At 38.8% G+C, this 14,331-nt stretch overlaps 1 protein-coding gene across 1 annotated transcript in view; it reads right to left on the reverse strand.

Moving 5' to 3' along the window:
* The window catches only part of LOC112621141 (multidrug resistance-associated protein 1-like), a 91,619-nt gene that overhangs the window by 29,795 nt on the left and 47,493 nt on the right, over positions 1 to 14,331 (reverse strand). The window contains exon 16 of the mRNA XM_025380369.1: positions 8,811 to 8,886. Within this exon, the coding sequence (XP_025236154.1) occupies positions 8,811 to 8,886 (76 nt within the window). The remainder of the gene's footprint in view (positions 1 to 8,810; positions 8,887 to 14,331) is intronic.

Consider the following 14,331-nt stretch of genomic DNA (forward strand, 5'->3'; position numbering starts at 1 on the left):
ATGCCTCCAGCTTTGTTCTTTTTGCTTAGGACTGTCTTGGCTATATGGGCTCTTTTTTGGTTCCATATGAAATTTAAAGTAGTTTTTTCTAATTCTATGAAAAATGTCAATGGTAGCTTGATGGGGATAGCATTGAATCTATAAATTACTTGGACAGTATGGCCATTTTCATGATATTGATTCTTCCTATCCATGGGCATGGAATATTTTTCCATTTGTTTGTATCTTCTCTTATTTCCTGAGCAATGGTTTGTAGTTCTCCTTGAAGAGGTCCTTCACATGCCTTGTAAGTTGTATTCCTAGGTATTTTATTTGCTTTGTAGCATTTGTGAATGGGAGTTCACTCATGATTTGGCTCTCTGTTTGTCTATTATTGATGTATAGGAATGCTTGTGATTTGTGCACATTGATTTTGTATCCCGAGACTTCGTTGAAGTTGCTTATCAGCTTAAGGAGTTTGGGGGCTGAGACAATGGAGTTTTCTAAATATACAATCACGTCTTCTGCAAACAGAGACAATTTGACTTCCTCTCTTCCAATTTGATACCCTTTATTTCTTTCTGTTGCCTGATTGCCCTGGCCAGAACTTCCAATACTATGTTGAATAGGAGTGGTGAGAGAGGGCATCCTTGTCTTATGCCAGTTTTCAAAGGGAATGCTTCCAACTTTTGCCCAGTCAGTATATTGGCTGTGCGTTTGTCATAAATAGCTCTTATTATTTTGAGATATCTTCCATCAATACCTAGTTTATTGAGTGTTTTTAGCATGAAGAACTGTTGAATTTTATTGAAGGCCTTTTCTGCATCTATGGAGATAATCATGTGGTTTTTGTCATTGTTTCTCTTTATGTGATGGATTATGTTTATTAATTTGCGTATGTTGAACCAGCCTTGCATCCCAGGGATGAAGCCAACTTGATCATGGTGGATAAGCTTTTTGATGTGGTGCTGGATTTGGTTTCCCAGTATTTTATTGAGGGTTTTCACATTATGTTCATCAGGGATATTGCCCTGAATTTTTCTTTTTTGTTGTGTCTCTGCCAGACTTTGGTATCAAGATGATGCTGGCCTCATAAAATGAGGTAGGGAGGATTCCCTCTTTTTCCATTGTTTGGAATAGTTTCACAAGGAGTGATGCCAACTCCTCTTTGTACTTCTGGTAGAGCTTGGCTGTGAATCCGTCTGGTCCTGGGCTTTTATTTGTTGGTAGGCTATTAATCACTGCCTCAATTTCAGAACTTGTTATTGGCCTATTCAGGGATTTGACTTCTTCCTGGTTTTGTCTTGGGAGGGTGTATGTGTCCAGGAATTTATCCATTTCTTCTAGATTTTCTAGTTTATTTGCATAGAGGTGTTTATAGTATTCTCTGATGGTAATTTGTATTTCAGTGGGATCAGTCGTGGTATTACCTTTATCATTTTTTATTGGACCTATTTGATTCTTCTCTCTTTTCTTCTTTATTAGTCTGGCTAGCGGTCTATCTATTTTGTTAATCTTTTCAAAAAACCAGCTCCTGGATTCACTGATTTTTTAAAAGGGTTTTTTGTGTCTCTATCTCCTTCAGTTCTGCTCTGATCTTACTTATTTCTTGTCTTCTGCCAGCTTTTGAATTTGTTTGTTCTTGCTTCTGCAGTTCTTTTAATTGTGATGTTAGGGTGTCAATTTTAGATCTTTCCCACTTTCTCCTGTTGGCATTTAGCACTATAAATTTCCCTGTAAACACTGCTTTAGCTGTGTCCCAGAGATTCTGGTATGTTTTGTCTTTGTTCTCATTGATTTCAAAGAACTTATTTATTTCTACCTTAATATCGCTACTTACCCAGTAGTCATTCAGGAGCAGGCTATTCGGTTTTCATGTAGTTCTACTGTTTTGAGTGAGTTTCTTAATCCTGAGTTCTAATTTGATTGCATTGTGGTCTGAGAGACTGTTATGATTTCCATTCTTTTGCATTTGCTTAGGAGTGTTTTACTTCCAATTATGTAGTCAATTTTAGAAGAAGTGTGATGTGGTGCTGAGAAGAATGTATATTCTGTTGATTTGGGGTGGAGAGTTCTATAGATGTCTAATAGGTCCAGTTGGTCCAGGGCTGAGCTAAAGTCCTGAATATTCTTGTTAATTTTCTGTCTCATTGATCTGTCTAATATTGACAGTGGGGTGTTAAAGTCTCCCACTATTACTGTGTGAGAGTCTAAGTCTCTTCGTAGGTCTCTAAGAACTTGACTTGAGACTTATGAATCTGGGTGCTCCTGTATTAGGTGCATAGTTAGGATAGTTAGCTCTTCTTGTTGCATTGCTCCCTTTACCATTATGTAATGTCCTTCTTTGTCTTTTTTGATCTTGATATTTGTTGGTTTAAAGTCTGTTTTAAGAGGATGATCTTGATATTTATTGGTTTAAAGTCTGTGTTTTTTTTTTGTTGTTTTTTTTTTTTTTTTTTTTTTTGGCTTTCCATTTGCTTGGTAAATATTCCTTCATCCCTTTATTTTGAGCCTATGTATGTCTTTGCACATGAGATGGGTCTCCTGAATACAGCACCCCAATGGGTCTTGACTCTTTAATCAGTTTGCCAGTCTGTGTCTTTTAATTGGGGTATTTAACCCATTTACATTTAAGGTTAATATTTTTATGTGTGAATTTGATCCTGTCATTATGATGCTAGTTGATTATTTTACACATTAGTTGATGCAATTTCTTTATAGTGTTGATGGTTTTTACATTTTGGTATGTTTTTGCAGTGGCTGGTATCAGTTTTTCCTTTGAATATTTAGTACTTCCTTCAGGAGCTCTTGTAAGGTAGGCCTGGTGGTGACAAAATCCCTCAGCATTTGCTTGTCTGTAAAGGATTTTATTTCTCCTTCACTTATGAAGCTTAGTTTGGCTGGATATGAAATTCTGGGTGGAAAATTCTTTTCTTTAAGAGTGTTGAATTTTGGCCCCTACTCTCTTCTGGATTGTAGGGTTTCTGCAGAGAGATGTGCTGGTAGTCCGATGGCCTTCCCTTTGTGGGTAACCTGAACTTTCTCTCTGACTGCCCTTAACGTTTTTTCCTTCTTTCACCCTTGGTGAATCTGATGATTATGTGTCTTGGTGTCACTCTTCTTGAGGAGTATCTTTGTGGCATTCTCCACATTTCATGAATTTGCATGTTGGCCTGTCCTGCTAGGTTGGGGAAGTTCTCTTGGATAATATCCTAAAGTGTGTTTTCCAACTTGGTTCCATTCTCCTCATCACTTTTAGGTAAACCAAACAAAAATAGGTTTGGTCTTTTCACATAGTCTCATATTTCTTGGAGGCTTTGTTCATTCATTTTCATTCTTTTTTCTCTAATCTTGTCTTCATGCTTTACTTCATTAAGTTGATCATCCTCTGATATCCTTTCTTCCGCTTGATGAATTTGGCTATTGATACTTGTGTATGCTTCATGGAGTGTTTTTCAGCTCCATCAGGTCATTTATGTTTTTCTCTAAACTGTTTATTCTAGTTAGCAGTTCCTGTAACCTTTTATCAAGGTTCTTAGCTTCCTTGCACTGGGTTAGAACATGCTCCTTTAGCTCGGAGGAGTTTGTTATTTTACCCACCTTCTGAAGCCTACTTCTGTCAATTCCTCAAACTCATTTTCCATCCAGTTTTGTTCCCTTGCTGGCAAGGAGTTGTGATCCTTTGGAGGGGAAGAGGAATTCTGGTTTTTGGAATTTTCAGCCTTTTTGTGATGTTTTATCCTCATCTTCGTGGATTTATCTACATTTGATCTTTGATGCTAATGACCTTTGGATGGGGTTTTTGTGTAGACATCCTTTTGGTTGATGTTGATGTTATTGCTTTCTGTTTGTTAGCTTTCCTTCTAACAGCCAGGCCCCTCTTCCGCAGGTCCACTGGAGTTTGCTGGCGGTCCACTCCAGACCCTGTTTGACTGGGTATCACCAGCAGAGGCTGCAGAACAGCAAAGACTGCTGCCTGCTCCTTTCTCTGGAAGCTTTGTCCCAGAGGGGCACCTGCCAGATGCCAGCCAGAGCTCTCCTATATGAGGTGTCTGTCGACTCCTGCTGGAAGGTGTCTCCCAGTCAGGAGGCACGGGGGTCAGGGACCCACTTGAGGAGGTGGTCTGTCCCTTAGTAGAGCTTGAGCACTGTGCTGGGAGATCTTCAGAGCTGACAGGCAGGAACGTTTAAGTCTGCTGAAGCTGCACCCACAACTGCCCCTTCCCCCAGGTGCTCTGTCCCGGGGAGATGGGAGTTTTATCTGTAAGTCCCTGACTGGGGCTGCTGCCTTTCTTTCAGAGATGCCCTGCTCAGAGAGGAGGAATCTAGAGAGGCAGTCTGGCTACAGTGACTTTGTAGCCCTGAGGTGGGTTCCTCCCAGTTGAACTTCCCCACAGCTTTGTTTACACTATGAGGGGCCACCGCCTACTCAAGCCTCAGTAATGGCAGAAGCTCTTCCTCCCACCAAGCTCAAGTATCCCAGGTCAACTTCAGACTGCTGTGCTGGCAGTTGAGAGTTTCAAGCCAGTGGATCTTAGCTTGCTGGGCTCCATGGAAGTGGGATCTGCTGAGCAACACCGCTCAGCTTCCTGGCTTCAGCCCCCTTTCCAGGGAAGGCAACAGTTCTGTCTTGATGGTGTTCCAGGCACCACTGGTGTACAAAATACATACATACATACATACATACATACATACATATATACATACATATATACATAAAATAAACCTCCTGCAGCTAACTGGATGTCTGCCCAAATGGCTGCTCAGGTTTGTGCTTAAAACCCAGGGCCCTCATGGTGTAGGCACCTGAGGGAATCTCCTCGTCTGTGGATTGTGAAAACCATGGGAAAAGCGTAGTACCTGGGCTGGAGTGCACCATTCCTCATGGCACAGTCCCTCATGGCTTCCCTTGGCTAGGGGACGGAGTTCCCAGACCCCTTGCACTTCCCAGGTAAGGCAATGCCCTACCCTGCTTCTGCGTGCCCTCTGTGGGCTGGACCCACTGTCTAACCAGTCCCAGTGAGATGAGCCAGGTACCTCAGTTGGAAATGCAGAAATCACCTGCCTTCTGCGTTTGTCTCACTGGGAGCTGCAGACCAGAGCTGTTCCTGTTCGGTCATCTGGTCATCTTGCCCTGGACCAACCAACCTACCTACCTTCCTTCCTTCCTTCCTTCCTTCCTTCCTTTCTTCCTTTCTTTCTTTCTCTCTCTCTCTCTTTCTCTCTTTCTCCCTTTCTCCCTTCCTTCCTTTCTTTCTTCCTTTCTTTCTTCCTTTCTTCCTTTCTTCCTTTCTTCCTTTCTTCTTTCCTTCCTTCCTTCCTTCCTTCCTTCCTTCCTTCCTTCCTTTCTTTCTTTCTTTCTTTCTTTCTTTCTTTCTTTCTTTCTTTCTTTCTTTCTTTCTTCTTTCTCTCTCTCTCCTTCCTTCCTTCCTTCCTTCCCTCCTCCTCCTTCTCCTCCTCCTGCTCCTCCTTCTTCTTCTTTCTTTCTTTCTTTTTTCTCCTTCCTTCCTTCCTTCCTCTCTCTCTCTCTGTTTCTTTCTTCCTCCTTTCTTCTCTTCCTCCCTTTCCTTTATTTTGAGACAAGAGTCTTGCTATGTTGCCCAGGCTGGTTTCAAACTCCTGAGCTCAATGGATCCTCCCAGTTTGGCCCCTGAGTAGCTGGAACTATAGGCGTGCAGCACCATGTTCTGCTGAATTCTTTATTTGAGCTGATGCAACTTAGAATTTTTTTAAAAAACAATTTTGTAAACAAATATTTATAGGGACTGGAATTCTTTTTTTAGGGAGAAAAAGAAGGAATGATTTCCCAAAATTGGTTTACAGAAACTTCAAGGGTTCAATTTAGATATTATATTAACAGTGATCATATAAATAAGGAAAATTGATTTACTGTAGGGGAAAGGAAATGATTAAGTTTACAAAAATATTGATTAATTTTTACATGTTAAGCTTTTCTTATTTACTGAGTGCACAGTGACACTATACAAGGGCAGATATGCTCCTTAGGATTCATACCCCAAAGCAAATGGATTTCAAAGTATGTTTCATTGCTTCTGGATTATCTTTTCTTAGAGACTCTTAAAAGATTATACTCATTTAAATGAAATATATTAAGTCTCAGTGGCCAAAAAATAAAAGAAATGATGGATCAGAAAACTTTTCAGTGTTCTTTCAGTCTCTAATTATTTATCCATCCATTCAACAAATACTTATATATGTGCCATTTGGTGTTCTAGCTGATGGCAATGGAACAAATAACAAAAAATCCTGCCCTTATAAAACCTTATAATACAGAGTTAGGAGGAAGACAAAATAAAAAATAAACAAGTAAATTTCCCAATTTTATGGAAATTAATAAGAAGTATGACAAAGCAAAGCTGGGAAAGGAGTAGGAAGTGTTGAGATATGAAATAGGGTGCATAAGCAAGTCTTCACTGATGAGCCAACATTTAAGCAAACACCAACAGAAGGTGGATGTGCACCATATGGTTATCTGAACAAAGTATACTTCATGCAGTGAATCAGAAATGCAAGGCCTTGAAGTTGGGGCATGCCTGGCTATCCCAGAAACAGAAAACGGTCAGGGTTGCTGGACAGAGTAATGAAGGGTGAACTTCCTAGGGTTCTGAGATCAGAATGGTAAACAGGTCCAGGTCCTATAGGGCTTTACAAGTCAGTCTAAGGACCTCAGATTTTTCTCTGAGAGGTGAATGTTTTGAAAGTTTTGGGCAGAAAACCAATATTCTCTGACTTGCATTTATAAAAGAAAGTCTCTGTATACTATGTTGCAAATAGCCTGTATGGGGTAAGATGGCAGCAGGAAGGCCTGTAAGCAGGCAGTTACAATAATGGCAAGTGAAAAATAATCATGATCGGACAAAGGGGACAGCTATGAAGGCAATGAGTGGTGGGTGAATTCTGGATTATTGGATATATTTTGAAGATCGAGCCAATGGGATTTGATTATAGATTGGATGTAGAGTAAGAAAGTTCAAGATGACTGCAAGATATTTTTTAACTGAGCAACTGGAAGAATAGCATTGCCGTTAGCTAAGGTGGAAAAAAATCGTATGTGGGACAGGTTTGTGTGTGGTGAAGGAAAATCTAGAATCCTTTGTGGGACATATAAATTGGAGATGTCATTTAGACATTAAAGGGGAGATGCTGAGAGGGTCAGTTGCTGGTTCAACCCTGGAGTTCAAGGAAAGATCCAGACTAGAGAGATTAACTTGGAGATATTAGTGTATGGAAAGCATTTAAAGCCATGAGACAGTATAAAAACACTAAGATAACAGACAAAGAGAAGCAGTCCAAGGTCTTTATGATCAAGGAGGAATGATTTATTATTAGTTTACCTACTAAGTCAGCTAAATTTGGTATGCACACAAATCTCCAACCTGTAACATCTACATCATCCACACATCCTTAGGTATATCCAATTCTTAAAAAATAATTATTTCAAGACTCATTCTTTCATTCAAGGTCAAAACTGCCAGTATCTGAGCTCTTGGATCCTAAAGTGCTTGATTCCCTTTAATCTGTCACAACGCTCAATTTTAGCAATTACAAGATCTAGGCACTTATTTTATAATCTCTCTCTCTTTTTTTTTTTTTTTTTTTTTTTTTTGAGACAGAATCTTACTCTGTCACCCAGGCTGGAGTGCAGTGGCACGATCTCAGCTCACTGTCTCCCAGGTTCAAGCGATTCTCCTACCTCAGCCTCCCAAATAGGTTGGATTACAGGCACATGCCACTATGCCTGGCTAATTTTTGTATTTTAGTAGAGACGGGATTTCACCATGTTGGTCAGGCTGGTGTTGAATTCCTGACCTCAGGTAATCCACCTGCCTCAGCCTCCCAAAGTGCTGGGATTACAGGCCTGAGCCACCAGACCCAACCTATAAGCTGTTTATTCCTATTATTTCCTATTGTCTTTTGGTTTTCTGTTTAGGCAACTGAGGGAAGAAACATTGGGGAAAAAACTGATTAGATTAATTTGCTTCAATCATTATTCATTTTAGTCACTTAAAAAAAAAAAGCATAATATAACAAAATCCAATCAGGACCAAAGTTTTACCCTTTTTATTCTGTCTCCCTCCCCTCTTCCTTCCTGCCCTCTTTTCTACTCCTTCCTTCCTTTCTTCTTCTTCTTCTTCTTCTTCTTCTTCTTCTTCTTCATCTTCGTCTTCGTCTTCTTCTTTCTCTCTCTCTCTCTTTTCTCTCTCTCTCTTTTCTTTCTTTCTTTCTTTCTCTTTCCTCTCTTTCCTCTCTCTCTCTTTTTTCTTTCTTTCTTTCTTTCTTTCTTTCTTTCTTTCTTTCTTTCTTTCTTTCTTTCTTTCTTTCTTTCTTTCTTTCTTTTCTTTCTTTCTCTTTCCTCTCTTTCCTCTCTCTTTCTTTCTCTTATTTTTCTAGGCAGGTTCTTCAGGTCCTATACCGAGTCTGTATGTCCAGGTCACATATCCTGTCTTGATAATCATCCCAATCCATCATGAAATGTTTATGTCCAAAGCCTATTTTTCACATTCTCATCTGTAGAGTCTATGAATGCTATGGGATGGGGATGTTTTTGGCAATCAGATTAAATTTCTACCACTAGAATTTGGCTAGAAATAGCGAGGAATCTAACGAACATATGTTTCCAAAACTAAGTCTCATCCATCTCACTTAAAAATTTAGACACATCCATCTAACTTGTAGTTTAGAATTGGAAACCACTAAGTACATTTTATATCCAGCATAATGTATGGATCTTATAGGATGTGTTCAAATGCTATAAAAAAGTAATTAATCAGTCCATAATCCCAGTGAGCCTGGCATTTCCTGATACTCACCTAGGTTTTTGTTCCAGGATTTTGTCTTTTGGTCTAGTTCTGGAGTTGACTGCACTGACTCGCTTTAGAGCATGAGCTGGAGAGAAAGACAGTCCGTGTTTTTATATCCACAATTATAAGCCAACAATAAACAAAATAGAGAGAAGTATAATGGAGGATTACACAAATTGGAGAGGTTTTTAAGTTCTAGATCCATAGGTTTACTGGGAGCCCTAGTATTTTCTCCATTATTTCAGCTTGTCCTAAAATGTTCTGTAATATCGTAGTAAAACTGAGATTTCTTGTTGAGAAAACCCACAGAGAAATTATTTTTTTTTCTCAGAGAAAGGAATGCTAACTCTCTCAGTGTCCCTCTGAGAGGGCTGCTAACTTATTTCAGATCTTCCAGAGAAGGGCTAAATATTTCCCAAGAGGAAAACCACTCTAGCCTTTAAAAGAATCATAATTTCATGCAGCCTTTATACAAATGTGATTCTCGTGAAGATTAGTAAGAAAACACAATGGCAAATTCCCCAAAGCTGTCATTGTCTTGCAAGTGTCACTAACAGTGATAATAGCATCCTATGTGACAGGCATTGCCTTAAGGGCTTTGTATCTCTTTTAATTTTCAAAACTACCCCTATGAGAAAGGTACTATAGTTATTATCCTTATTTTAGGGATAAAAAGACTGAGGCACTGAGCTCTTACGCAGGAAACACAAACCAAGGTCATACACCAAGAACTATCAGCTACTGAGGTTCAAATAACCTTAATGAATTTGATGGTAAATGGGCTAGTGAATTTGATGGTAAATGGGCCAGTGAATTTGATGATAAATACCTCAGTGCTAGACAGATTTTTGTCTTTATTCACAGTCTGATACTTGAACTCTTTGAATTTTAGATTTCTCATCTCTAAACAGAAAGAATTGAATTTGGAGATTTCTAAGGTCTCTTCTATGAATTCTATGCTTTCTTTTTTCTAGAAGGAATCATCTAGCCCGTAATGGAAGAAACTGATTGACCTCAAACATCTCTATGAAACATGGGGATTCCATGGCTCAAAGAATGCAAATGCAGTTTGAAGATGTTTCAGTCTGTCCCTCTAAGGCACAGTCTCATCTTTATAGCCTTTAATAATAATATTTAAATTTATTTATTTTCAATTTATAAACTACTTTTACAGGCATTATATAAATTGAGCTCACAAATGACCTGAAAGATAAGAGAATAGGTAAATTTAACTATATTTTGCAGGAGAAAAACATAAAACTCAGAAAGGGTAAGTGGCTTGCCTGAAACCCTGAATTGTTTAAGACAGGGCAAGGGAGGAGAGCAAGTATTGGGGAAGAAGCAAGCATCAGTAAATGAGAGTGAGCCACTCCCTCTTTCCACTTTCCTTTTTGCAGGAAGTCAGTACTAAGTCAATGTACTTGTTCCTACACACTTGATACAATGTTTAAGGGCTTAGTTGTTCTCTGACATGAAACAGCAGTAGCATGGGATTCAAATTCTGTCACTTACCTTCTGTCTTAATTTGAGCAAGACACCTAATCTCTGTGTCTTGCTTATGAATTGTTTATTTCTGGAGTTTTTCATTTAATATTTTTGGACCACGGTCGACCGCGGGTAGCTGAAACCGCAGGAAGCAAAATTGCAGGTAAGGGGGAACTAGTGTATAAGTCAGCACAACATTGTGGAATAAACAGTGGACCTATTGTTAGGAATCCCGGAATCTAGTTCTCTCACTGAATAACCATATCAGTCTTCATCAAACGACACAGAAAAAGCAGAGACTTTGTAGAAGAGACCTTAGAAATCTCCAAAATGAGGACCATGGCAGCCTCTGGAGTTTTGGAGGAGGATTAAGTAAATGTAAAACTTATGAATATATTGACATCGTTACGATCCATGATGTACAAGCTATCATCAGTATAATTAGTTTGTGTAAGAATTAGCCTAACCTAAATCTGTAAATATGTAAAATTTATCTTTAGCTTTGTTATACTTTTCTTCATAAACCCATTTCTCACCTCTGATTTATTATCTTATATAACATTTCCATAAGGCAAGACTCTTAGATTTTTTAGAGCTAGATGGAATCTTAGAGATGTGATATATCCAAACCCAAATTACACTGCAAAGAGTACTTTTTACCATTGACTTTCTAAGCTACCTGTTATTGACTTCAGCAGTGAGAGTAAGAATGATAGGAAAGAAAAAGAAATGAGTAATAAGCAGCTGGAGGGGCAGGGGAGAGATAATAATGTACATTGTTCAGTTCCATGTCTGCCACTAGGAAAAGCAAAGTGAGCTGAAGCACTGTATTTCCCAAACGGGAAGAACCACAAGAATTAAGTCGTTTGATGAAGACTGATGTGGTTATTCAGTGAGAGAACTAGATTCCAGGATTTCTAACAATAGGTCCACTGTTTATTCCACAATGTTGTGCTGGCTTATACACTAGTTCCCCCTTACCTGCAATTTTGCTTCCTGCGGTTTCAGCTACCCGCGGTCAACCGTGGTCCAAAAATATTAAACGAAAAACTCCAGAAATAAACAATTCATAAGTTTTAAATTACTTGCTATTCTGAGTGGCCTGATGAAATATTTCACCGTTCTGCTCTGTCCTGTCTGGCAAGTGCAGCATCTCTTTGTCTAGCACATACATGCTCTGTGGATGCTCCCCATGCACTGGTCACTTGAGAGCTTAGGTTATCCGATCAACTGTCATGGTATTAAAGTGCTTGTGTTCAAGGAACTCTTATTTTTCTTCATGATGACCCCAAAGTACATGAGTAGTAATGCTGGCATCTTGGTCTATTTTATTATTAGTTATTGTTGTTAATCTCTTACTGTGCCTAGTTTATAACCTGAGCTTTATCATAAGTATATACATAATTTTAACAAGCATAGTATATACAGAGTTAGGTACTCTCCAAAGTTTCATTCAACCACTGGGGGTCTTGGAAACATCCTTTGTGGATGAGGTGCGCCTACTGCACTCCCATTGTAGTGACACATAAATTAACTAGAATTTTGAAACTGAAGAATTGTATACCTTTTAAAGGAATTTTTGAACAGACTCAAGATCAAAAAGGGTGAATTATAATAAATAAATGGAAGATCACAGAGTGATCACACCTCTTACATCCTACTCTCTGCCAGGTAATTTCTTTCCCCTAAATCTCAACAAAAGCGTACTCAAACAGAATCTGATTTCCCTTGATATTTATGCAAATAACAGAAAGAAATTCCCCACAGGGACAGACCTGTACCTAAAATCTGTGGAACCAGAGCAAGAGTGCAATAAAGGCTCACATGTTGCATTTCCAATTATTTAAAAGTCACTGATGGAACTAAAAGACTCAAGTTCTATCGCTTTCTCTGACAAATACACCTTCCAAGCCACCTAGAAGGCGAGGATCAGATGAGAATGTCTGGATTCCTGAGACTTCCTCTGGGGGACATGGCAGTCCTTGATGAGTCAGTCTCAGCCAAGGCCTTTGCTCCTCTTCTCCCCCTCCCAAGCTCCACTTTGCACTCTCAGAAGTTCTGTACATTTGCAGATACCTCAGCTGACATGTCCAGACTCTGCCCACTCTCCCACCCGCAAGAGCAAACATCCTCAGGCCAAAGAATGATGCAAGCCAGCAGGGCAGTCTGTCCGTGAAAGAACAAACCTGAGGAATGATAGCTCAGGTCCCAGGAGCAAGCTTCCATTATTTGAGCAGAGAATTCTGGGACCTGAGTTCCTAGAATGGTCAAGAAGTGGGAAGTGGGGAAGACACTCCTAGCCAGAGAGCCATGCAGGGAAGGCTAGAGTGAGAACTGACTAAAGAATGAAGTACAGGGCCAGGTTCGGTTGGCCCAGGTTTAGGAGGCAGCATTGCAGGAACATCATGCTGGATGTAAGCTATTATTTAATGTAGTGTGTGATACCAAGATCCGTTTTTGTCTTGCTCCCTGCAGTGGCTAAGGAAATCATCCTCTATAGAGCTAACCTTTTACAGATTCTCTCTTGATCTAGCTATCTAGTTTTTATTGTGAGTATAAGTCTTTATGCATTTTTTATCCAGCATTCAAAAAATCAAAATTCCAGAATATTCATTTTTAATAACACATTCTATTTCTGGCATAAAAATTTTCTCTACTTTCCACCTTTCTGATTGTCATGGAAAAGACAGAAATATTGAGGTAATTAGAAAGAAGTTAAAGTTACATTTTTCTAACTCTGGCAAATTTCTGATTGTGAGTTGGTAACATCTATTAATAGATCTATTAACATCTATCAGCCCAACTTCAAGAATATTACTGCTTTTATTCTGTTACAGTAGAGGGCACTTGTACATAAAAAAGTTATACAAATACAGAAAAGGTGGGATTTTATTTCCAAAACTGGGTACTTAAACAACAGCAAATTCCACAGGTTTCAAAAGACACACAATTTATATTTCGTGGCAAATTAAATAGTTAGCTTAAAGCTTACACACTGCCTACTTTTGGAACTATATTTTCTAAAGGCATACAATCTATATTTCATGTGACCTTTAAAATAAATGGCCACACACACAAGAAAGACACCGGCTCATAGCATTCCATAGCACCTTGTTAACTCCTGAGGGGATACACTTTCAGATTCATCTCTTTAACAAACAGCTACCAAGTGCCTGTAATTTGCCTAGCATGAGGCTACCTAAGTGACAGAGATAGAGAAATGACAGATTCCATGCTTCTTCTAGTCTAGGAGGCACTCCTAGACATCTGTTTTCTACACAAGAAGCATAAATTATTACTTAACCTTTCTGAGAAGGCAAGGAATCATTTCCATAGTTGCTAGACATTAAGAAAAGAAGAAGTTCCTCTTCTGTTAAGGATGCCAGCCACATCTGACAATCCACCAAAGAATTTTGCAAATAGACTATTTGTAATATGAGAAAGGTGGAAAAACAAGGAATTTAAAAAACAGTACTACAAAACTAATGTGTGTTAGCTTAGGTCCCAAAGAGAAACATCAGCAAAATGGACTTTGTTTTTGGATTTCACGGCATTAAAATAATAAATTGTACTGATCTTGTTATAAAGCAATTTCACATTTTTAGGACTTTATATCCAGGACGAGTGTCAGGTAAGCTAATGGATACTACCAGTTCATGTAGAAAATAATGAAACATAGCTCTGTATTTCTTCTTTTATCTTGAAATTATGAGTTAGCTGGTTTTACAGTTAGTCTGCTGTGCTGCTCTGGAAAGGTATAGGAAAATGATCCAGAAAAGTACAGGAAAAAAATGATGGTCTCTACATGACAAACTACCTACAGCTGTAAAAGGAGATGATGGTACATTACCCAACTTTAGGATAATGCTGGATAGCAAACATTCTTGCATCTTACACATTGGATAAAGATCAAACCACTTCTTTTTTTTCTTTTTTTTTTTTTAATGTCCATACATCTTAATTTAATATTCTAGGGCTAGAGTAACAAAAATTGATAACCTAAATAAATAGTTAATTCTTAAAACTTGAACAAACATTGATCCCT

Source organism: Theropithecus gelada, chromosome 3 (genome assembly GCF_003255815.1).
Source record: "Theropithecus gelada isolate Dixy chromosome 3, Tgel_1.0, whole genome shotgun sequence".
NCBI lineage: Eukaryota > Metazoa > Chordata > Mammalia > Primates > Cercopithecidae > Theropithecus > Theropithecus gelada.